We start from the raw sequence: 26197 nt of genomic DNA on the forward strand, positions 1-26197 counted from the left end.
CCTTCTGCTCCAAATGCTTGACAATACCTCTTCATTGGACAAAATGGCACTTGAATACAACATGTGAAGACTGAATGTAAACACCCTCTTTTTAGTTTTTTGACACATTTAAAGAAAGGAAGATGTATGGGCATAGAATGTAGATGGAATAGATTAATTCCATATACAAAAATGATACTTTCACAAGAAATAATAATTATAATTATGACTGTTAAACTACAAAATAAAGTCAATACATAAAACTCCTCAGTTTCACTCCAACACTGCAGTCTAAGTTAAAGCTGCTGATACCTGATGACAACAGATGAGCACTGGGCAAGCCGTCTTCCAGCACTTTTCAGACCTGTGTATATCTGTCCCATCTCCATGGCTCCTTCCAGACCCACCACTTCCATAAGCTGGTCACTTAGATCTGCAAAAGTTGAAAAAAATCCAGATTTTGTCTGGTCAGCACTTTGAAAGCAGTCACATTGACCAATGAGAACTGACAGAAGACAAGCTAACAATAAAAGATGTGGAGAACAGAATTGGCAAAATTATTATTCCTAAGGAGAATTACAGCTTTAAGTTGGACACAACTGGGCCCTGCTATCACACAATTCTACAATATCCTAACCAAAATTATTCTGAAATAGAATAATTATACCCATGGTTACATGAAGACTAAAGAAATAATTTCATTATATGAGAAAACAAAAGATATTCCTTCACTCTGATTACCTGACACACAAAGAATGAGATGTTTACAGCGCAGAAATTTATGCTTTTTATTTTTTCAACAGATATTTAAAATCTGTAAAGAAAAAGTCAGTGCTCCAGACCCTATTGGATGCTCTTCTATACAGTACTTCCAGACAATGTGTACAGCTCTAATTCAGTCTTTACATGCATGCATTATTATGATGAGATTTTGCATTGGATCAGTGTCTTAATTAGTACAGAGATGCAATGCAAGAAGGCAGAAGAAAACATTAACTACCCACCTAGCCTTCCAAATTTGTCATGCTTGTTTGCACTGTTATATATTGTTTGCTTCACATTTCTTTTTGACTAAATAGTACTTTGCCATTAAACTTCAAAAAAAATTTAAATAAAAATTAGTTTACTTGACTTCAAGGAGTAAGAAAAGTTCTGTGTAAATTTCAGGTACAAACAGATACCTAAAGAGTAATAAGCAGTCTGCCTTGAGAAGCAGCCAAGCAAGGTAATGAAATATTATCCAGAATCAACTAGGGAGTTTTGCATGAAATGTTTTATATTCTCCTGCATAAATACATGGTGCCATGACCAAAAGGACAAGAAAAAGAAACATTTCTTTTCTAGCTGTATAATACATGTATTTTATAAATTGGCTGTTAACATTAATGTTTCCAAAAGATACAGTTTTCATTGAAGCAAAGCATTGAGATAAAATGTTAGAGTCTATCATAACACTGAAAAAAAACTTAGAAAAGAGACCACATTACTCTGTGTATTTTAAACCCCTCAACCCTTAATGAAGGTAAAATTTCATGCTAAAAATCGTATCTATGAGACTATTCCAAAGTTTCAATGGGAGTCTTTTCTGTTCACTTCTTTGGGCTTTCAATGAAGGTAATTAACTGAAAGAAGTACTGTGATGAGGGAAAAAATATATTAAAAGCAAATAGGATTTATGATCTGGATTATTCTGTTTCCAGCAGAAAATCTGATACTATCCAAAGCCTTCATTTTTCTTCTTATACTTTCTTAATATTTTCTGCTTCATTCATTTTTTCATCACAGTGAAATCAGTTCCATATAATACTAATGAAGAAAAAAAAAAACAATATTCTTGCCCATTAAGGGAAAACAATAAGATGGTCAAAAGTTTAAAATGTACAATATCATTAATTCTAGCTATATATTTTTATAGCCTGCATCCATGTAACACATGTAAGCCTAATTTTGTATGTCTGGCTTTCCACTGCATTTTTTTTCTTAAAATGCTTCCCATAAGTAACATTTAAACTTAAGTGAGATTTAAATAAATGCTGCTTTTCTTGGTAGCCACAGAGACTTAACTGGGAAAGAACTACTCATTTTCAAAAATTTATATATTATAGAGGCACATCTACTTTTTAGATGTACTAAATCATTAAAATGATTTAGCCAAAGAAAACATCAAATTCCTATTCACTGGGCCATTAGACAATGACTTTTTTTTTTAAATGGAAGAATAATTAAGACCAGATTTTTATTTCTGACGGCTCAGGCAATATGTGCAATATTCAGAATAGTGACATTTTCAGGGACATATATTTGATTAATAATTTTTCAGGACCTGTGAGATTAGTGCCACTAGCAGCAGGGTAACCAAGGACCAAATCCTGCCCTTTGATCTACACTGTACTTCTCATTAAATGTGGTATATTAAACATTGGAAGATGGAACTGAACAATACTCTCATCTACCAAAAAAGTGAAGCCTTTCAAAAACTTCCCGTTTGCAGTGGCACATTCCCAAAGTGGAGTTATTTTAGGCCAAATATGAATATTTTTAGAATCAAGCTTAAATTAGACATAACTTTCCTTCAGAAGCAGTAAAAACTAAAGCAAATGTAACATGCAATTATTGACTGCATTAGTTCACACTCCTGCCCTTGCTGATAAATTTGACCTGACGCTTTTGCACAGTCATACCCATTTCAACAAATCCTTGAGATATATTGACTTTGATAAGAACTTGAGTGAAAAGTGGAAAAGGGAATGTGTCTATTTTAGTCCCACTCTTCAAGGATGTTATATGGCTATAGGTACACTGCTTGAATATAATGGGTCAAGACATAAACAATGGGATGATATTTCTTTTTAAAAGGTCTCCACCAAAGACTTAGAAAGAGACACAGTAATCTCTCTTAAAGGAGATCTGATCTTCTATGAAATTAACAGATAGGAAAGGGGAAGTCATTCTTCACTCTGGTGGAAGTTTATCACTGATTTTTCAGAAAGGTCAGTGCAGGCCTCTGTACTGCTCAACATACACCCCAAAATAATCTGGAAATAGAAGTAGACAGTGAGTAATGAAGATTCAATGAAGGAAAAACAAAACCCAATTATAAAAAAAGTGTAGGAATTTTACAGTACTGATTAATGGGGCTTTACAAAGGCAGGAAGTTCAATATATGTTCAATATATGTAACTTAATGTCCATGAAGAGAAAGAGCACTCACTACAGATACGTAGACTGCTATATACACAGATATATAACATTTGGATATAAATATGGTGTGTGTGTGTCCAAGTGTATATGCTTATTTTGCTGGACTATAATTGATACTGTCATGCTGGAATGAACATTGTGGAGTTACTGTGGCAAGTTCTATGAAAATATCAGCTCAATGCTCAATTTATGATCACCAAATACTGCAACTGGTACATCCATAAGATATGGAATTTGTAGTTCCAGTTCACTCAGCAATGCAGAGGAAGAAAAATAACTGGAAATGACAGAGGAATGAATGTGGTAACAAATATGGAGCAACTTCTGTATGAAAATAAATACTTGAGGAAGTAAGGAGATGAATGGAGGAAAGATGACAAAATACCAAGTGCAACGGAGTAGGTGAAGACAGTAATGTAATTCAGTATTTCTCAAATGCAAGAACTGAGATTTACAGTACTTCTAGACAAGCAGGAAATCCTTTTTACATAATACCTTGTTATGCCATGAGGCCACACTAAACTGAAATTACTTAAATCAAAAATGATACATATTTGGTAGGATACCTTAACAGAAAAGAATCACTGTAAGTTTGCTCTCTCATGCTTTATTTCTAATACAGGTTGGTGTTAGAGGCTACACAAACTTGTGGGTTGATCTAGTATCACTATTCTTGCTAACTTCTTGTGCATCTTATAAACTGTAGCAGAGAATAATCAATGCTGCCACACACTAAACATCACTTGTCACTTAAAACAGTCTGTAATGTGGACTTTCCTGTGACATGTATCCCTGTTGTGTTGGAAACCTCACTGTGAAAGTCACTCTTTTTGATCCTCAAATTATATTCTTGTGTCTCCGTGTCTCTAACAACTATAAAGCAAAATATGTATTTCTTTTTAGGGATTCATTTCTTTCTTGTGTTTTTTCTGCATTCTACTGATTTTTTTCAAAGAGAAATTGATTTATTAAAAATATGGATATTGATCTAGTACCAATATCCAACTGTGACAGACAAAAATTCTCTAACAGTTTAAAGTTAGAAAGTCTATGTTTATTGCAATGCTGGGCAGCATGAGGGATAGCTCCCAAATACACACCACAATTTACAGGTGATTACAGAGTCCTTTTATCTATACAAGTATTGAATACCCGAAATACAAACACATATTCATAACTTGGGTACATCCCATTCCCTGCTTCCTACAGTAATTAGTTCAAAAGCTATTAAGCATGTGTAGTTTGTTCCTTGAAATGGGTCAGTGGTCCCTTTCACGGGGAGGGGTCCCAAAATGAGGAAGTAAATGAAGTCTTCCTCGTTCTGACCTTTCTACCTTTTCAATGCAAATATGAGAAATGAACTCTTGGTAGAACTCCCATTCCCTGTCTTTAATTGGTTTGAGAACAGAGGAGGCCTACAATTGTCTTATGTTCCTAAAAGCTATTTATCAGTTTCTATATTCTTCATTTATAAACCCAGCTAACCAAACATTATGTTGACAAGAAATCAATTATTAGTTAACTACTAACTCTTAACTTCATCAAGGCCTACCCATTTATTTTAATTAACTCCAATAAAGCTTATCTCTAACCAAAAATCTTACCTCCTCTAAAATCTCTAAATTCCTTAAAGTTTATGTCTCAAAATAATTGGTGATTTAAGTGATAAAATTCTTCAATTCTTCAAAATGTTTCACCTATTATAACTAGTCTTAGAAAGTTTAGGTTTAGGAAACTAAATGTTAGATTTTCAAGAATTTCCCAGCTAAGAGTGAACAAAAGCAACTATCAGATACCGAGCAGTTTTTCTTTCTAACCAGTTCATTCAGCTGCCTAAAGGAGAGCTGAGGTCTCATAGGTAAGCTATCACAGAGAGCATCTCAGTCCATTAGGAAAGTGTTTTCTGACTGGTGCCTTGGGGTTCCCCAGCCCGTTTGTTCTACTTTGAGCCCTGTGAAAGAGCTGAAGGGTCTCGCTTGTTTTCTATGTGAATGAGCCATTAGAGTGTGTGGGAATGTTTTCACAGCACCGTGTCTCTCCGGTCTCTTCCACAAACCAAAGTACTTCACGTGTCTCCTCCTATTAGCCCCGTCAGTACACAAAGCCAGCTCTCCCAGGGGAGCAGTGCTGTCAGCAGACGGTGACGAGCACGCAGAGGGGCAGCTGACCCCTTGCACTCATTCCTGATGGGGAGATAAAGTCACCAGGGAGCTGACTGCCCATTTCTTCCCACAAGGCAGCAGGAGAAGAGAAGTTCAAACAGAAACTTGCGCAAGTGGTAGACAAAACATTGTATGTGACTATAAGCCCTTTACAGCCCTTCCCAAGGCCCAGAGAAACACACTTGGAGACTTTTAAGTTTCCTAATGAGTTTACGTTATCCATTATCTTGGCATTAGCTGAATGCTTCAATATTCAGAGTGAACACACAAGAGAAAAACACATTTGGAATTCATCTATGAAGATAAAGCAAGGAAAGCAAAATGGGGTAGGGGGTGGGTGGGAAGAAACATGGTGTGATTAGAAAAACTGATTTACATAGAGAAGTTTCCCTCTGTAATGGAACTGGTTTTGATATCCAATCTATCTTTGCAATATATAAATATTGCTGTCCTGGCAAGAGATTGAATGACTCTATTATAACTTGGGGTTACTGCACTCACTCAGGCATATTTGCATAAAAACACTGTTGGTCAGTGGTAAATCTGTCTCTGGCAGCAGTTTGTCTTCAAAGAGAAGGGGCTCCATAGCTTACTAAATGTAATCAAACCCTAGTAATCATCACTCTGGAAATTTTTTGGTTCCAGTTAAAATACTGGATAAGAATTTGAAAGCTGGTATGATGCCAGAGAATCCTTGAAAAACTCCCAAGCTCAATGCTCTGCACCACATGAATGCTTCAGTATCTTCCTAGAACACAGCATGTATTAAATCTCCAGTTACCCATTATGCAGGAATGTGAGGTTGCTTCCATATGCAGTGATAGAGACTGTTATAAAAAAATGCTAGAAATGTGTTTACTGTCATAATATTTTCCTGACTTCAAATGAACACCTTTTTCTAAATTCCTGGTTACAAAAAAATTAGTAAATCTTGTGCAATCTGTACATCCTGGGTTTTGTTGTGTCTTCCTTTAGAGAAGCTACCTGAAGTAACATTTGCCTCAACATTTGTAATTGTTTATATCAGAGTTGTATCCCAAGGCCCAGATGATGTCAATGCTCTGTTTTGTTACTGATTCACAGACATATACAAAAGACAGCCTTCCTCTCCAAGAATTTACAGACAAATAAAACAGACAAAGCATTGGGGAAAAATAATATTATTATGTCCATTTTACAAAGTGAAAATTGTACACAGACATGTTTAGGTCCTGGAAAATACTTGTTTGCATATTCAGCTGAACATATTGTGTGTAGACCCAGAAGAGTCATAATATTATTTCTACCACATAAAGTTAAGCACAAGAGATTTCAGAACTGACCTGGCTAAGATCACATGTGAAGCTTGGAGCAGACACAGGAAATAAATCATCAAATCCTGAATTTTAACATTCTGTTGTCAGAAGTCTGTTCTCCTACTTAATGTTGACTTCAAGGATATATATCAAGTCCTATACCTATACCAAAACAGGTAAGTGACCCTGTTTTGAGTATTTCATGTTGCTGAGTTTGCTTCTAAACATTAAAATCTCAGGTGGATCTATACATCCATTTCACACCAGTATTGATTCTCTAGCTTTTATTCTTGTCTTCATATTTTGTTTTCCTAATATTAAAACAAAACAAAACAAGCTAAACCTTCCTCTTAGTGTGAAGGAAGATATATCACTGATGTAATTCTTACCCTGGAGAGATACTCAGATGTGGTGATAATAAATTAGGCAGATATTTTATGTACATAAAAACACACAAAAATGCAAACACATTTTATACCTCTATGGACATACACAAATGATATATATTACCTACATTTAAACATATGTGAGGAATTCAGTAGAATTTTGCTCCACCATCAGAATTGATGGTGCACTTAATAGCCCTAATGGGATAATGGGGTAAGATGCAAAAGTGCTAGTTTTGTCACTTAAAATGAATGCAATCAATAAAATCCTCTCTCTGCTGAATTTAGTGGCATAATTCTTACTGATTTCAGTGGAACTTTAATTTCACCCAGTATCTTATCTTGCACCAGTCTAGCACAGGGGCTCTATCCTCAGATGGAATCATTTAACAGACACAGCTCAGCCTACTACTGTGTAATGGATTTTTTTCTGTGTACACAATCATCTCCCAATTCTCATTAATCACAGAATGACGAGCTTCTCCCCAAAAAACCAGAAGGATAAACAAGGAAGAATCAGTCCTTACAATTAAATATTTTATGAAACTTTTTAACGTGCACAGAAGATCTTTGTAAAACTTTTCCTAAAGTGAACTTTTTTCCCCAGCTTAGTAAGGGAGAGTTCTTCATAAAAACTTTTCTGATTAATGGTAAAAGAAGGAAAAAAAATCCAACAACCAAAACCAACCCCAGAGCATTCAAATGAAATCACTTCTACTCAGAAACTATTCCCAAATATCAGTGTTCAGATGTTCAGAATTTGAAACAAGAGATCTCATCTTCCAGTTTGGGAGATCATTATGTATAAGTATTTTATCATAAAGGTTGGCAGACAAAATGTATTCTTTTTTATTGGATTTATGTTTTTAATAGTTTGAAGTACAATTGCACTGAACATGCTTCCACACCAAAAAGCTCCCCATTATTTTAATCTGTATTCTTTCAAAAGTTATTTGTTCAAAAGGATTTCACTGTGTTACCCTTATACCCCCTTCATCCAAGAGAACAAAAGCCATTCTATGAAAGGAGTCTAAACTTGGACAAACCGTAAAAAAAAAAAAAAAAAAAGCGAAGTTCCTCTCTGTTTTTATCAAATTTGATTGCTGCAGCTGTTCCCAGTTTCTGTATTTTAAAAATAGCCTTATTCAGTGCCTTGTTGGCTAAAGGCCAGAGTACCATTAGAACATGCTGTACGGAAAACCTCTATTCAGTTACAGATACAGAAATATATTTAAGATCAGTGGGGGTCATCTGCAGCAAACACTTGTATGGGGGAAAATGGAATTTTAATGTGCTTGGACTGCTCACCACTTTTAACAGATATTTAAGAACTTCAAACCGGATATCTTCCTATTTGTACTGGTGCTATCCTATTACTGAGCACCAGGTACGATACAATATGAGCAAGATCATTTCAACTAACAAAAATAGATCTAATTCTCAAATTACTCCTTAGTAGTTCTGGCATTGACTTGAAATGGCTCCTAGTAATACTGGATATTTGATTAGCCTATAAAATGCCACAGACTAGAAAAGAAAAATACAGTAATATTTATGGAAATGTAGAAATCTGATCAATGAAAACCAGCTTTGAATTGTACATTTCTAGGAGAACTAGTACTAACACGGGATATATGTTTCCTTTCTGCAGGGTTACAAACTGTATTAACAGCATTATCTCTATATTTATCCACCAGAGTTTTTTTGTCAGCTGCCAGAAAATAATGTTCACTCCATTTACCTGAGTATTAAAACTACTTTTGATTAAGGTGGTAGAGTCTTTGGTCCAGGAGTTCAGAAAACCCCAAGAATGATCTTCATTTCTCTTGTTCTTTATGAGAACCAATTCCATTTTCTTCCTCTACTATGACTATATTCCATAGTGTTTGGAGATTATACTATGCAGAGTGGATAGTATAGATACCAGTTTTAGCAAAAGCATTATTTACTTATTAACCAAGAACCTAACTCAGGAAAGCATTCTGAACATCAATAAGATGTCTCATAGATTACTTCTCATCATTTATGATGGGGTAAAATGCCTGCCTTAAAACATTTAGTTATGTATTTCTATTGCACCTGGGGAAGAGCCTTCAACATGGTAAACATATCCAAGGTGCTTGTTTGGATAGGTACTAAGAGGAAAGAATCAGTGAAGGCATCAATATGGCCTATTGAGCTTGCTGAGACTCCAACATTTTGGTAGCGGGTTTGCCTCCTAACTTTCTTTGCCCTCACTCTCAATACCTGGGTTATTTGAATTGAATAAATACCACAATCATACTTTGGATTGCAGTTTCAATTACATTGTTCAGACCCTCTCTTTGTACAGAAGGAGTATTGGACAATTGAAGTCGAATCCAGTGAACCCTGGGGCAGGCATTTGTAACACTCTTATCAATCAGACAATCTTCCTAAACTTCCTGCAGCCCGCAAAGTTAAAGAAGCTTTGATTTAGTTTCCCACCAAACTAAAAGTATTTGGTGTTGCCTGAGGTGGCCTAGGATCTCTCGGACAAGCCTGACAAAGCTTGACAAGCCTGACAAAGGAGCAACAGAAGAAGCAGATGAAAGGATGGTATCTTGAGAGGAACTGTAATGGCGTGAAGAAGTTGTATATGGAGAATTGAAGAAAGGCTTGGTTTTCTCCTGACAGGGATTCAGAAAAAGAATTTAACTGGTCTGGTTTTCTGGAGAAGCATAGTTTTCTCTCTTGTCACCAAGAGAATTTTGGGAGACAAGTTAGCACACTTGGACAACTTAGGAGTTCTGCTAAATCTACCACTCAAAATTACCATGTGTTGGCTTCTTTGTAGAGGTTAAGGCCTGAAGAAATGATGCACCCTCTACTCACTCATTGTTTGATGGGCAACAAGTTTGCTTGATAGCTCCAGGACTAAGCTCCTGGAGTATGTGAGCAGGTTTTCCCAGGGCTTTTTCTTGCATTTGTTCTGTTCTCATTAGTTGTCATTGCAGGATCTGGTCTCTGCTATCTAACCTAGCTACATACAGAGAATTGCTGTTATTGTTCTTCCTATCTGAACTACACACATTGCTAAATACTCAGTATTTTTTATACTGTTACTGGTTTACAAGAAGACATATCTGGGATACACTGAAACCTTTGCTACTGCAGAAAGCAAATGGGAATGTTAACTCTAATAGCGATGCAAGAAAATGTCTTTGATGTGCCTTACATGGAATGACAATTCAAAGGACCACAAAGAAAGCAAATATAAATTTCTTATTATACCTTTCAATATATAAAATATGAATGACTGACCTATAGCTATTTTTCAATATCTTTACTCAGGAGGAACACACACAGGAAGAAAAGGTGTTTCCATAACCATGATCAAGTACAGAACAGTTCCAAATTTCTTCTCAAGCACAAAAAGACCAAAGTCAGCCACAAGTATCACAGCAGCAAGACCCAATTTATTTTTAGTGATCTAGTCCTGAACAGTGTCTCTCAGAAAAAAACCCCAACTTTATTTCATTCTGAACAAAAGAAGCAAAACTGGGTCTGGTTATATTTTTTAAAAAAAACTTATTCTGTCACAAACTGAAAGCTACAATGTTTCACTAAAAAATTATCTGAGCACACACTATTCAGTTGTAGCACCAGTCATCATGTTTCAGGTATCTGAGAAATACAGAAGCAAAGTTCTTGCCCAGAGCTAACTCCTCCCTCAATCCTGTACTGAAAAGGTCTACTGAAATGTAGAGCCTTACTGAATTTGTCTTTAGAGTGATTAAAAATGTTAAGAAAGATCTATTTTCAAGGACTGTAATGCAAAATAGAAGATCTCTAAAATGAACAAAATTATTCTTATCTAATTTTGATTGGTTTTTTTTCACTCTTGGTTTTTTTTTTTTTTTCTGAATGATGAAGGATAAGAGAAGTACATGAGAAACAGATAAGGAGATCAGTGTTGTCTCTGAGACACATTTTTAAACAACCTTAACACTGGTGTCTGCCCAACAAACCATCTGAGCATGAATACTCAGTAACATCCAATGGACCACATGCATGTTTCAAGCATGACTCTTAGGTGCTCTGTTTATGCAGACCTATTGCTATGGTAACTACTTTATGGTACATGCTTTCAGAATACTAATTATGAAGCATTATAAATAAGGTTCTGTACAACAAGCAGTTTACATTTACATATTTCCAGCATCTGAAAATTCAGCCTTACATGTATAATATGATGAAAGATTTTTTCAAAAGCAATCACACATTATTATAATTCATGCATTGTGATGTTAGCTTCAGCTTCTTTTCCATAACACTACTTTGCACTAGGATCAGCAGCACAAGGGGAATGCAATATACTGAGGGAATTAAAGAAAGCAGGAGATGCAGGTGCACTAATAAATGGGTGGCCTTTGGAGCACAGTATTTATGTCAAGCTAAACAGAAACCTAAATGTTACACATAAGAAGTGGTACAACAAGAACATCTGTGTTGGGGAACTGAACTGGCATGGCTAACACCTCCAGTGCCAGGTGCAAAGGACATTTCAGTACAGCTTGAGTGATTTTGACTGTTAGCATCTGTATTTATGAGATTATCTCTTTTTTTCCCCTCCATATTCCACTGGAGTATTTGTATTATACATCTGGCTTTAGATTCTAGCATAGCAAAAGACAGGTTTCAGTCCTTCAATTTCTGGATTTTAGCCACAGATTTTTTTTTTTGGTCTTGCTTTTCATAGAAGCATAACACCAGAGTCACTAGCAATTTCTAAATGGATGGTTGAGGAAAATGAGCATTTTTCCCCAGGAAAGAAAGGACCATTAAAGGAAAAACTGTATACTTTATCTATTCAAAGTTGATGAAAAAATGCCTGTAGAAAAAGCTTTTCCACTCTAAAATACTAAAGCTGGATTGAAATGCCTCATTTTAATGTCCATTCTTCTGGGAAATTCTAGATTTTCACATAAAGTCACTTTTTAAAGCCAATCCTCACAATAGTATGAAATTTTTTATTTCAAGTGACATAGCTGATTCATAGAAATAATGGTAATATTTGGTAGAAGTCCTTAAACTAAGAAATGAGACAGCTGATTGAAATGATTGGTAGGAAATGCAGAACTAGTTACTTGTGATGTATTCATTGAAGTCAAAATCTAAAAATCTTTGAAATATTTGAGATTGCAAAAGAGTCCATTGAGATCATGACCTACTGTATTAAGTGGTTCAGGCTCAATCTTTTATTTCTTAATTAGGCAAAGATTTCAGGAATCAATTGTTTGAACCTGAAAACCTACAAAACTACCAATGGTAATGTTAGTTCAGGTGGAAGTTGATGGCCCATTCACCATTACCATGACACCAACAAAATTTGAAATTCTTCCCAAGAACGGATTGTAAGGGGAGGGGGGGGGGGGAGGGGGAGAGGAAAGGGGGAAAAATAGGGAAATATTAGAATAGTGCTTGTATTGTGAAGAATCTACTCATGCTGGTGCACTGTTAATGAATCTGAACCACAGCTCTCCATGTTTTACTTAACAATCCCTACATTCCCAATCAAGACAGGAACAAAACATTGTCAATAGTAAGAGGACATAATGAGCTTTGAAGGAATTTCTTCAAAAAACTGCTTCTTTCTCCTGGCAATTTCAAATCACCTCTTTCCATCCTCAGCCACCGTTAAAACCCCTTAAACATGTCTAATAAATAATCTAAAAAGGGAAAGGACAAATTATTTAAAAGTCTACACTTCCCTGGGAATTGGGAGTTTGTTTCAACACATTGTAAATTATCTTTCCTAACTTTTAATAAAGTGTGACAAAAATGCAATAAATACAAATAAATCCACAGGGAAGAGAAGGAAGAAAAAATTACAAAAGCTTGATGGCAAAAAAAAAACCCCAAAACCAAAAAGCTATAACGAATTTGCAATCCCTAGTCACTCATCTTTTCTTGTTACTTCAGTTCTAATGCCAAATTCCTTCATTATTTTTTGACCCGATACGAAACACCATCTGGCAAAAGCATGTTGCAATTCTAAATAAATGAAATAATTGGATGGTTGCTTTAAAATATCTTTCATAAATAAGTACAATTATACATTAGCAAAACTCACTTTATTGCCTTTCTGAGCTCTGATGCTGTGCTGTGACTTTGTGTCTGCCTCGAGGACCTGCAGTTCCCGAGCAGTCTCGCATTCTGTGTTAGACTGTCATGAGCCTGATGAGCTTCCACAGTCACAAAGTATCAGATGCATACGTCCATATGTTTGATTTGTATTTCTTGTATACATTATTATCATTATTATTGCTACTACTGTTAGACAAGGGTAACACCACAGACTCATCAGAATCATTGCCCTGAGGATGAGATCACAGCCTGAGGGTCCTGATGGGTCTGCAGCAGCAGATTACAAACCATATGGCTGACGTGGTTATCTTGTAATAAACCAAATGGCTGTGGGTATTCAGGAGCCGTTTCAAAAGTGGATCAGATGTCACTGTCATAAGATATCTCAATCACACTTCAAAATGTCTTCAGAATAATTTTGGCCAGTGAATTACTTTCAATCTACTACCACAAATGTTTTAAGGTCTGAAGAGATCATCCTATTGAGTCTTACAGATGTATTTCTACTTCCACACAGACCCTTTTGCTAGTCTGGGGCATCTTCTGCAGAGTATACACCTTCCTAGGAATACATCATGGGAGGAATTGGGTCAGAAGAGACAGAGAAGTCATTGATTAACTGAATATATGTCACTACATTGCTCCTCGACAAGTTATGACAAGCGTGGAGCGACAGCGAAAAATAAAATATTTGTTAGTGATGAAAAGTGGTGTACAAAACAGCAGTTAGTCACGAGCAAACATTCTGCAGCTATAAAGACCCAGCTGCTTTGGCTGACTAAAATGAAAAGGAACAATGCTTTAGGGGTTGTGAAAGAAGATCTCGCAACTGATGGATTATATAGAAAAAAGAGACTTCTGTTTAAAGCATTTGTACTCATAGTCCTTTTTTCTTAACAAATCTAAATTTCTTTGAGTCAAGAATCCTAGGTAAGTATGGCATGAACTAAATGAAAACATGTTCACAGCTGTTGAAACCAGTTTATTCTGTATGCCTGCTTTGTCTTTCATTAAATATTCATTTATTGATATTAGACTTATGAAAAATTTAGTATAATTTTAGTCCTCCCCTATATGAATAGGAGAAAATAAAGGAAAAGTGAGTTCATCCAGGTTTATAGGTATGTGTGATACAAATTGTGACATTTCCAGAAAATGACAACAAAATCAGGAATCCAAGAGAAAAAAAAAATGTCGTATGCATCACCTAAATATTTAACTACAATATCAGCTTATGTTAATCATATTTCAGGGGTTGGGTTAAACATGCTGTAATTGTGCCATCAATCCACATGAATCAAACCTTTATTTAATAACTGTAAAAGCTGCCATTTGCTACTTTTAAGGTATCTAATTTCTCACGGCCTTTACCCGATAATGGTCACTAGAGTTACAAAATGCTAAAAATAACTATGCTTTTGAAAATCTTGTTTGAGTTCTTACTGCAGAAGCTGAAACATCTGTAACAGTATGGCAGTTATCAGCTTCTTGTAAATTCTGGCAATGTTCATTTAAAAAGGCTTTAAAAGTACAAGTAAAAACATTAGTGTTTTGACTACTTACAGGAAACTGGTACATATACAATTAATATAAAGGGAACTGCCAAGTCAATCTGAGCTCAAAAATCAGGGACTTGTGTTATTTTTATTTGATTTATTTTTGAATTTGTAAAAATCCCCAAGCTGTTGCAAAACCTAATACCAATTGAACATTCCAGGTACTCTATTTTAATTAATAGAAACATATTGTTAAATTCAACAGATATACAAAATAATAAACAAGCAAAAGCAGAAACATCCTTATCCAGTTTAACACATGAAAAAAACCCAAGATTCCTCATCCTGATTTATGCAAGGAAAAAATCAAACAAAAACAAACTCTAAAAACAAGTGTTCTCTCAATAGCAAGCACAGAGAAAGTTCAACAAAAGTTTGACTCAACACATATTCAGATATAATAAGAACTGGATCCGGTCCTAAATCTATTGAATAAAGGGAGAAGTATCCTCTCAGAATGAAATGAAATTAATCAATGCTCTTTTGGCTATAGCATGAAAAACAAACAAAAACAACGAGGAAGATAAAAGGAAAGCAGTGAGGGACAACAGAGTTAATGGCTAAGTTTTGAGATATTTTTTCTCCATCATATGTTTTCTTCCAAAATATCCTAGAAAATGACATTGCCAATGCTAATTCCCAGTGCTTAAACAGTTCTTTATATCATCAAAGCACAGCACACACACTGAAGTTCATGGCACTTATCATGGAAAATAATATGTACAACACCACATGAAGTCCAGAAAACTATGGCCTTCACAAGAGGATTGAATTGAGGTTAGACTGTCTGAATATTGGCCTTTTCTATATTTTGCATTCTAACTCAAAAACTAACTAGCCTTTGTTGCTCTTTTAACTATTTATGTTAAAAAATGTTTTATGTGTACATAAAACATAAAACCAGAGTAAATTTAGAGAATTTTCCACATGCATGTACAATAAACTTTTAATAGAAGTTTTATGTTTATCTAATCTTGCTACCTTAATTTCTTTTAAATTAAATTTGCAATCTTTCAATTGAAAAAAGCCGTTGTTTAAAAATTTAAGTAAAGCTTTATCAAACTGAGAATACATTTTCCTGAACCCCCACTACACTGATTTTCCTGTTGCAGTATTTCATCTGTGAAGGCTAAGACAGACTGCCTATTGCTTTTTGTATGTCACAAACTAGGACCACATTTTGACACTGTATCACGGGAGTCATGACTACTGCTAATATTATGAAGTATAGATCTTTATTTGGGATCCGCTCCAAAGCCTGCCAGTTCTGGGGGAATACAATAACCACCATGTGTTTGGTATCTTAACTTCCTAAATGGATGCAATATCAGATGAGTTGTGTAAGAAATTCCTGCTTAAACACTTTCATTTTATTTTTATCTATATATTAATCACAGAGTGACAAAGACACAGGGAGAAAAGTCAGGGATTTTGAATTTCATTCAGCTCACCCACGTAACTGCTATGTATGAAAGCCACCACATCTCATCACATTTACAACCCTGGTCCAATTGTACCTATCGAATCAAAAGAACTATTTAGAGTTATTATATCTCTGGATTCTTCTGGATGATGGGAATGGGAAAACCTTAATTTATATACATTCTCACAAAATTTTTCATACTCTGGTTTCATATGTGAAATCAATGATCAGTCATAATCACCAACAAAACAATGAGCATACTGTGAGCTCTCCAGGGCACGGACTGGCTTTTTTTGTGTGTTTGTTCCCTGAAACTCCACTATCTGATTAGGCTCCTTAGGAGGTACTGGAATATACATAAATAATAAGCAGGAGGAGACAATTAAAAAAAAGAAATAATTGCTACTATTAATCTATGAGATTAAGATGTAAACTACCCACTTTGCATTGCACTGCTGAGCCCCAGGGGAGGTCTGGCAAAGAGAGTGTGCATACTCGCCCCCATCACCACCGAGCAGAGCTGCCTCCCCAGTGCAGCAGAAATTCCACCCCAGCACAGAATGATGATTCACTCGGTGTTTTCCTTGGCTAACTTGAGAAGTGTCCTCTCTTCAGGTCAGTCACTCAGCCCTCTTGCAAATGTCAGCTTACTGCTCACAACTATTTTTCCATTCACGGGGGTTTTAATAGGCATGAATGAGGACAGTTATGAAGAAAAATACACAGTGAAACGGAAAGCCCTGAAACACAGTTACTAACTGGGCATCCAGGCTTCACATCTTTTTCAAGCCGACCAGCTCTTGCTCATTTGAGCAATGCCAATGATCTCTTTCTAGGCTGACCATCATAAAGCCACTTGTACACAGTAGCATGGCTTTTCTCTGAGCTTGTGTGTGTGCCTGCAGCTCAATGGGACTATTCACATGAACAGATGTTACTCAATGTGAACACTGGTTGCAGAATTAAGCCTGTCCTTGCTCTTCCTCTTGCTACAAACATCAGCTGCTCAGACATCCAGGCTGTTTTTTTTAAATGGCTTTTTGCCATACAAAACCCATGCAAAATGGTAACTTTTTAAATTAAAAATCAGAAATAAAGAAAACCTCTATATTCCATTAGCTCTCATATTGACTAATGTTTACATATTTCTCCATATAGTTTCTTGTACGGATGATGATAAGAAAAAGTCCATTTAGTTGTTCATCATAATATTTTTTGGCTTTCACAGATAAACTAAACCTCTGTCTTTCACTTGAAAAGATATACTTGAATAGAGATGAAAGGATGTCAGACCAATATTGAATTTTTATTTTCATACCATGCAACAAAAGCTGATGAGTCTACAGATTGTGTTTGGCTTGATAAATTTTTTTTCATCCCAACACAATTTGTCTCTATACCAGATTATATATTTCAGCAGTATATAGAACAGTCTTAGCCATGGGGAATAAACCTCTAAGAATTATTAGACAGACACATCACTTAATGTTTACAAAATTTTAACATTAAGTATCTTGTAATATTTCTTTATCTAACTATGCTTCTCGGTTATAACCAAATTGTGACTATTACAACCTAAATTCACTTTTGGTGTAAGAAAGATACTCCAACTTAAAACCTGAAATTATGGGTGTTAACATTTGCTTGTGGAAATAAATTACAAATTTGAAAACTGACAATAATAGTAATAATAATGCTTTCCATACTTTTGATTTAAAAATTGAAGGCATTTAGCTTTTTTACTTTTGGGTGATGGCCAAAAGTGATCCTTGATATTAGTACCCTTTCAAACATTTATATTTTTAAATCTCTCCAAATTGATTCTGTGCTGAAAGCACAGCTGAGGCTCACAAATAAGTTAGAAAAGGTATAAAAAGATCCTTTGAAAATGAGAAAGAAAAATACCTGAAAAGCACAAGCTTCACAAATAGCAACTATACAACCAGGTTTAAAGACCAAATGAGGCTTGTGGGGCTTGTTTTTGTTTGTGTAGTCTTTCCTTTTCTGTGTTAAATAAAAACCTTCCGTTATTTTTCTTTGTTGCAAACTGTGAACCCAGTAGCCTAGGAATAAAGATCTGGGAGGAAAACTTTATGGGAAGTACATTTCAGATACAGCTGGACCAGGTGGTCCAATCTGCCAGTTTACAACTAATTGGCAAACCATTTGCTCTTCTTCAGACCCCTGGTACATCACCTGTTCTAATGCCTTGTCAGAATTATGGCAAGTGGATCCACAATCTATTCTGACAGTTATTTAAGAACCCTTGACTGAACATCATCTGCGCCTGCTGATTTATGTATATATTTAGGGGTCTTTAGGTATCCCCTTATTTCAACATTGCTCATTTTAAATTATACTCATTAAGTGTTAACTTATTTTCTTCTATCTTCTCATACTGAAAAAGAAAACAAACCTGAATACAGAGTGAAGCAGGAGAAAAAAATCCCTGCAAAGCCCTAAAAACAAATAATTATGAATATTTCCAAAAAACTGCAGGTTCCCTGCTGCTTCTTCTTGAGTACCAAAACATGCTAAAAGGATGCAGATACCTGGTTATCCCACCTAACAGAGAAATGTGATATTCCTGTTTAGCAGGTACAGCCACATTTGTCAACAAATGAAGGAATTTGGAGCACTTGCTCTCCTGTTCCCTTCTCCCTTCACACCCACAAATTACTCTCAAGGGAAACAAACCAAAGAGTACCACTATGTTCTTAAGTACCAGACACACAACTGCAGCCATAAATTCACACAGCAAAAACCAGGCTAAAAAGATTCAGAAAGTAAAATCAACTTCTCCCAATCCAAACACTTAATACCAATGACCACCTCCTATGGTACAGGACACATCACCTCTGTTTTTAAGCCTATTTAGTTAGTTCAGATTCCTTATATCATCACATTTCACTGCTGGAAAGTGTATTTTCTGGCCAAGTATCTTCCATTAGCAAAATCCATAGTGTATATTTACTAGTCTTTTCCTTTTTTTCTTATTTCTTAATTCCTTCATTCAGTTTATGGAGAACCACGCTGGTACTCTTAGTACCAGAACTACCATCTGTTATGCCTTTATTATTGTATCACTCATCCTATGCCATCTTCCATGTCCTGCCACCTCTTACTAAGACTGCTTACTAGACACTGGCATGATGATTCTCTTAATGTCACGGTATCTCCTTTTAAAATGCAGGACATTTTAGTTTTTTACTGGTTTATTCACTATGGTCACAGGTTGCAATCCACTGAATCTAAGTGCCAGCACCTCTGTTCAGAGGACACTGAAGGAGGAAGGAGCTGAGCATATCCAACCCCTCTATAGATGCACACCAATTCCTGGTCTCATCAGGAGAGAGACTTACTCCCTTAAGGCTCTCTTCATTGACTGTATAAGGAAGAAGCAAGTGTCAAAGGCTCCCTTCCACTTGGGACCTGATTCGTTAACCATATTACAAGGTTAACAATATTACAAATTATGGACCAAGGTTGTCTTTTATTAGGAAAGAAATTATCTTTCTGAATAAAAGACAACCTTGGTCCATAGCCACAGCAGCTTAGCTCCCAGTAGCAGGATAGCCTTAGGGTTTAAGCCTACAGAAGAGTGCCTTACAGTTTTCACAGCACATCAGAGGCCCATCAATGTGTAAGAAAAAGAAGAATTTTCATAGGATTATGAGGAAAGCAAGAAAAAGTATTCCTGAGAACAGGAAACGTATTCAGCATGTGAGAATGGAGCACCCAGATATCTTTCCTGGATGAGGCCTCTAACTAGCAGTCCATAGTGAGAAGGTAAAGGACCTTTATCTGTGCTCCTGAGGAAGTTATCTGTGCTCCTGACCAATATGGCACCCTGGGTATCTCCCTGTCTGAACTGAGTCACAACAAAGCCTGAGCTAGGAAATACACTTCTGTCGCAGACATCTTTTATGAAAAATCCTTTCCTTAGGATTTTTCCTCCTGAGAAGCTGAGAGGCCTCAGGAACAAAATGTAAACATTGATTATCTGCTGCTGTGGAATGCAACAGGTGGATCTTTGATTGACCCATGTTGGTTGTTTTTAATCAAAGGCCAATCACAGCCCAGCTGGCTCAGACAGAGAGTCTGAGCCGCAAGCCTTTGTTATCATTCTTTCTTATTCTATTCTTAGCTAGCCTTCTGATGAAATCCTTTCTTCTATTCTTTTAGTATAGTTTTAATGTAATATATATAATAAAATAATAAATCAAGCCTTCTGAAACATGGAGTCAAATTCTAGTCTCTTCCCTCAACCTGAGACCCCTGTGAACACCATCACACACTTCCATCTCCCCAGACCAGTGCTAGAAGTCACAGCTGTTACCAGTACCCAGCCAAGCAGGTAGCTAGTGTCAGACAACTGAGCTGTGCCTAATGCATTTCATTGCCTGCAAGGTTTACACAGCACTAGAAACTAAAAGTACTGGGCCTTTCTCAGTGGTTTAGCTGGATTTTGACACTTCAATCACAGGTTAAGCTGTATTTAGATTCATGGGATCCCATCTATTCATTAATACTAATATTTTGATATTAAAATTGATTCCACAGAAGTGATTGGACTACTTTCTCCTGCTGATCTTACCAACTGCCATGATGCACAGTGAAGCGTTATGCTTAACTTCTTGAAAACCAAAATTTATCTTGAAAACGAAACCATTCTTAAATTAAATGCAATTAAATTATCAAAGTTTACATTTTTACTAATTGAGCAGTAAGATGTGATTTAAAAGATGTCATTTGTCCTTGAAACTCTTGAATGTCATGTTTTGGCCTAAGGAATTTCTGTAGCTAGATCATGAACTTGTGGTATAGTGATGAAAACACTGAATTGTTCTGTAACAGTATAATAGTCTACTGATCTGAAGGAACTCTGCATGTCAAGCTGGAAACAAGCCCACACCTTCAGCAAATACTGAATGAAAACAATAAATTATATTGATTCAAGGGAGACAAAGGATCCTGCTGGAAAACAGTATCTAATGGTAATAGGAAGCAAACCATTTTTAATGTAATTTCAAAGTAGTAACATAACAATGACAAGTTTTATGCTGCTCCTGTGTCTAATAAGTACCGTTTTCTAATACTGTACTTTGGGCCCAATAAGAACTAAAGTTCTATCTCAATACATGCTATGATAGCATCAAATTCTTTTCTCTCCAAATTGACCTGCATCATGTGTTAAAGACAAAAAAGCTAATGTGTAAATCCATACCTAAAATACCTATAATAAATAAAAAAAAAAATAAAATCAGTAAGACCCACAGCAATACATTCGAAGCTACAGTGTACAGACCTCTCCTTTTGGAGAACAAACGGTTGAAGGAATCTTTTGCAGTAAATAGTTTCACAGGGACAAAGAACTGGAGAAATTTTCCCCCCAAAGAAAAGTGATGTAAAAAAGGGGCAGAGACAAGTAAAAGCATAAACACTTATGCTTTGCTTGCATAAAGAAAACCATTTGAGAAAAAGAAATAAACAAGCTCAGATCTCTTGACTGATCTGGGGAAACAATTCAATTAAAATAATCAACATGCCAGATCTCCCTTCCTGATTTGCTTAAGTAAGCTTGCATTTGCAATTGTAGAATTAGATTGTGCATATATATGCAAGTGCTTCCCCCCCTCCCCCAGGGAAAAATCAAACTTACAAGAGGTTGTTTAACAAATGCTATGGAGGGATTAAAAGACCTTGGGTTCCCAGAATTTTGGCTACACTAGGTGTAGGATTTGTATATATTAAAAGAGGGATCTGGCTCAGATTTAACTCAGCTATTGCTTTGTAAGCTCAACTAACCAAACTTCACCTGGGTCATGTGTGATTTTGGTCTGGGACTGTGCATTTGCTCCACAGCAGTAATAATTTTTATTAGTTTCTATTCTAACCAAAATAAGAAGATGAAACGCCCATTTTTATGGTATCACTTTTTGAAATGTCTGCACAAATTACATGCATTTAACTTAACAATCAAAAAAATCCCCTCCAAACAACAAGAATGACATATGGCATTGTTATAATCTTTACCACTTTAAAATCTTTAACAGTAGTCAAATTCCAAGAGAGTGATAAAGCATTTTTTAAGATAAAGATCTGAAACATAAATGAAGATTATACTCGAGGTAAAAGACACATTTCCAGTTTGGAAATAGGAAAAGAACCTGTTTCTTAGTGCTGCAACAGAGCAAGTAACAGGAAAATAGATAGTGACGGATTCAGTGAAGCGCTCTGACAATGATGAGAGAATCTCTGTTGCTTTCTAAGACTATTCCCACACAGAACACAGCACTAGGCTGAAAAGATCCACAGTCCATGGACTCAGCAGGAATAAGGTACCTGTAAAATTTTTATAATATGCTATGTTAAATTCCACTTACAATAAATTCATAAGTTAGTGTAATGATTTTTCTCAACGAATAATCTACAGAAGGCTAAAAGAGCTTAGATACTGATAACCACATGAGTGACAGTAACACTCAAATTTCTGGATTAGGAAATTTTTCTATTTCACAGGATTCACACTGCTTGTATTTATACCTTTGCTACACAAAACATATTTTTGGTAGTTCATATTTCTGGAAAATGTTATGAAAACTTTTCTTCTTGACATTTATTGAAACTTAATACTTGAAATAATTTCCCTTAATTCTCTAGTTCTCATATTATAGCATTATAATTTCTATAAAGTTATCAATAGATTAGTTTATAATCATTACTTTATAATGATTTTTTTCATTCCTCCTATGCCCCCAAAGAAAGAGATCTTTTCCTGAAAATTTATTGATATTAATGGAACACAATCAAATAAAAAAAAATGAACAGTAGCTACTTAAATACATTTTCCTATGTAATTTTTCACACAACACTAACATTCAGAACTATTTGGCCTTTATATTGAGGATTTCCAACTTCAGTATTTGAATAAAGATTAACTGAATCATTGGTGAATAAAATCACAAACCTTCACATAGTATCAGATTTTAGATTGCTTTCTAACATTCTAACATATGAAACTATGGTGCAGTGAGAACAAGCAAAGATTTCAGCAAAGAATAAACCACTAAAACTCAGTATGAACAATATCAGTCAAAAATAAACTCACAGTTTAAAAATGTATTGCAACAGTCCTTGGCAATAACAGTTGTGAATACTGTTAGATCTACATGGGAAAAAAAGTGACTGTATTTACACTTCCAGATGTCTGAAAATAATTTTCAAGAAGAGATGAATATTGCTTTTCATCTATCTCTGTATTCATGAATAAGTATCTATCTTCTCAATAAAAATCCAGAAAACACCAGAGTTCGTGTGGGTAAACTTTGTACAGGCACTGGGAGGATTCATGGCTTCCCACCTGGTGTAGATCTGAGTTTCCTGAGTACTGCTACAGAGCACTGCCAGGAGACAGGAGTGCATTCAGAGGGGCTACTTGAGCACAGATTTCACTGATCTCTGTCAGAGAAGCATGTAATAAATGATCTTAAAAGCTGTTCTGTGAGATCGGACAGAGAAACAATAAGGCACGCTATTCGGATTTCTTGGATTTGGGAATGCTATTGATGTGTTCCTTAAAATACTACCCTAGTTAGGGATCAGACTTTTAATTTTAGAAGGCAAAAATAAGACTGAATTGATTTTAGAAACAAATTTAATGGAAGAAAATTTATATTTTCTTTTTATATTATATGTGCTCATCCTATTGCTCATACAGGATGAGCACATGCCCTCTCATGAAACTATTTTTAAGACATATAAGCTATCAATTTACTTCTCCATCAGTTTGCTGAACTTAACCACACCTTAACAGCTAGGGGACCCTGGCTTACTCTTTGCCTCTTCTACAGGTTCTGGGAACCTCTATAAAAACCTGTTCCTGTATTACCTTTTAGTATTATAATAAGGAAGCAGTCCTTTTTATGAATATGCTCATAAGTACATTGTTTCAACTTCCAGGTGAGCAGCACAACACTAGAAGGAAAAAAACCCACAAACCCAAGTATCAAAAATTCGGTTGAATGTATTAAAAGAAAGGAAGTGTTCCCAGGTTAGCATATTTACTAGTGAGGGTGTATAGGTCTTGGCACCTAGAACTATTTGTGTCTGACCAAAACAGGTGGATAAGTACATCTGTGTGCATTTATGGTTTATTTCAATGACTTCATTCTAGAACAGTCTAGCACACAAATCCTGTCATGCAACTCTGCTTTGGAAGTTTTCATTTGGAAGTCCAATATCCAAATGTTTCCCCTTCAAAATCAGCTACACCCGCAGATATGTTTTTGAAGTTTCAAAAAATGAAACAAACAAGAAACAACAAAAGAAAACATAGAAATCCACCCAAACAAGCTTTCAAATATTATGTACATTAGTCTGATCGAGCAAAAACATGTAGATATGGGTATGTGTATTTTTATAAGTGTATTTGCATGAAGGGAGAAAGAAAGCAGAGAGGCAAAAAGACTTACCTAGCTCTCACTGCAGAATTTCTAGTTTTAAAAGCTTAGAGACTGTATTATGTCATAAGTCTCTGGGCTTCACTAATTCCATGACTGCAGGCTTCTTTGTGATTTTGATTTTGCAATTGAAACTGATTGGCTGGCAGACAAAGGGACAGAAACAGCTGCAGCTGGTATTATTGATTATTTCCTCAATTTAAAGGAAGCAAATGAGGAGGCTAACAACATTGAAGGACAAAGACAAAGTTGTTGCTCTAGAGCTCTGGCAAAGCCAGTCATTGTCCCCTGCCACATGAGCTGAATTAATTCACAAAATGCAACTATTATAATTTTAATACCACAGATTGATGTAGAAGTGATAAGAACCTGCCTGTTATGATAGTGAATTTTTAATCTCATTATTTTTTTTAGTAAAAACTGAAATCTCTAATATGGAAAGACACTAAATCTAATATAAACATTCTGGAAACTGCTTTTGGGCTGTGATCAGTAACACAAATGACTTCCTAGAAATACACTGAGATTATAATAGTTAATGCCTGTTCTGAGAGGCCTCTGAATGAGAATTGTGACATCCTAAAGAAAACAGAAAATAACCCTTGAAAACCGAAGATACATCAGTGATCCACAATAGAAAAAAGATTATAATTGAATTAGAGCAGGAAATGTGTAAATGTAGAAAACAAATGACATAAATTTTGTTTTGCTCCTCTTCTCTGCCCTTGTCAATGCATTGACTTGGCATTAGCCACTCTTCTTATGCAGGGCTTCAACTTGAGGCAAGTAAAGCAGAATTGAAGAAAAACTATTAAAGAAATCACAAAATAATTGAGTTAGAAGGACCCACTAAGGTCTTTGAGTGCAGCTCCCAACCCTCAGGAGTACAAGATATCCTCAATGTGTCCAAGAGTAGTGTCCAAACACTTCCTGGACTCTCTCAGGCTTGGTGCAGTGACCACTTCCCTGGGGAGCCAGTTCCAGTGCCCAAACACCATGTGGATGAACCTTTTTCCAATATCCAACCCAAACATCCCCCGACACAACTCCAGGCCATCCCCTTGGATCCTGTCACTGCCCACCACAGAGAAGAGATCAGTGCCTGCCCATCCTCTTCCCCTCAAAGGAAGTTGTAACTGCACTGAGGTCTCCCCTCAGCCTCCTCTTCTCCAGAACAGACCAAGGGACCTCAGCCCCTCCTCATGTGGCTTCCCCTCCAGACACTTTATCATCTTCATTGCCCTCCTTTGGACACCCTCTAACAGTTTAATGCCTTTTTTATGTTGTGGCACCCAAAACTGCCCCCAGCACTCGAGGTGAGGCCGCCCCAGTGCAGAGCAGAGCAGGACAATCCCCTCCCTTGCCTGGCTGTGATGCTGTCCCTGATGGCCCCAGGACACACCTCGCCCTCCAGGGCTCTGCTGACTCATGTTCAAGTCACCATTGACAAAGATTTCCAGATCCCTTTCCACAGTGCTGCTTTCCAGCATCCCATTCCCAGTCTGTCTGCACATCCAGGGCTGCCCAAGACAGGTGCAGAATCCAGCACTTCCCTTGTTGAACTTTATAAGGTCGGTGACTGCCAAGCCCTATAATTGCCGAAGTCTCTCTGCAGGGCCTCCTTG

At 36.1% G+C, this 26197-nt stretch overlaps 1 protein-coding gene across 4 annotated transcripts in view; it reads right to left on the bottom strand.

Annotated features, from left to right (window-relative positions):
* The window catches only part of DGKB (diacylglycerol kinase beta), a 329266-nt gene that overhangs the window by 13967 nt on the left and 289102 nt on the right, over positions 1-26197 (bottom strand). For all 4 annotated transcript variants that reach the window (XM_059473663.1, XM_059473647.1, XM_059473654.1 and 1 more), the window contains one exon: positions 292-412. In XM_059473663.1, coding sequence (XP_059329646.1) covers positions 292-412 — 121 coding nt within the window. The remainder of the gene's footprint in view (positions 1-291; positions 413-26197) is intronic.

The sequence above is a fragment of the Ammospiza nelsoni genome, chromosome 1, assembly GCF_027579445.1.
Source record: "Ammospiza nelsoni isolate bAmmNel1 chromosome 1, bAmmNel1.pri, whole genome shotgun sequence".
Taxonomy (NCBI): Eukaryota; Metazoa; Chordata; class Aves; order Passeriformes; family Passerellidae; genus Ammospiza; species Ammospiza nelsoni.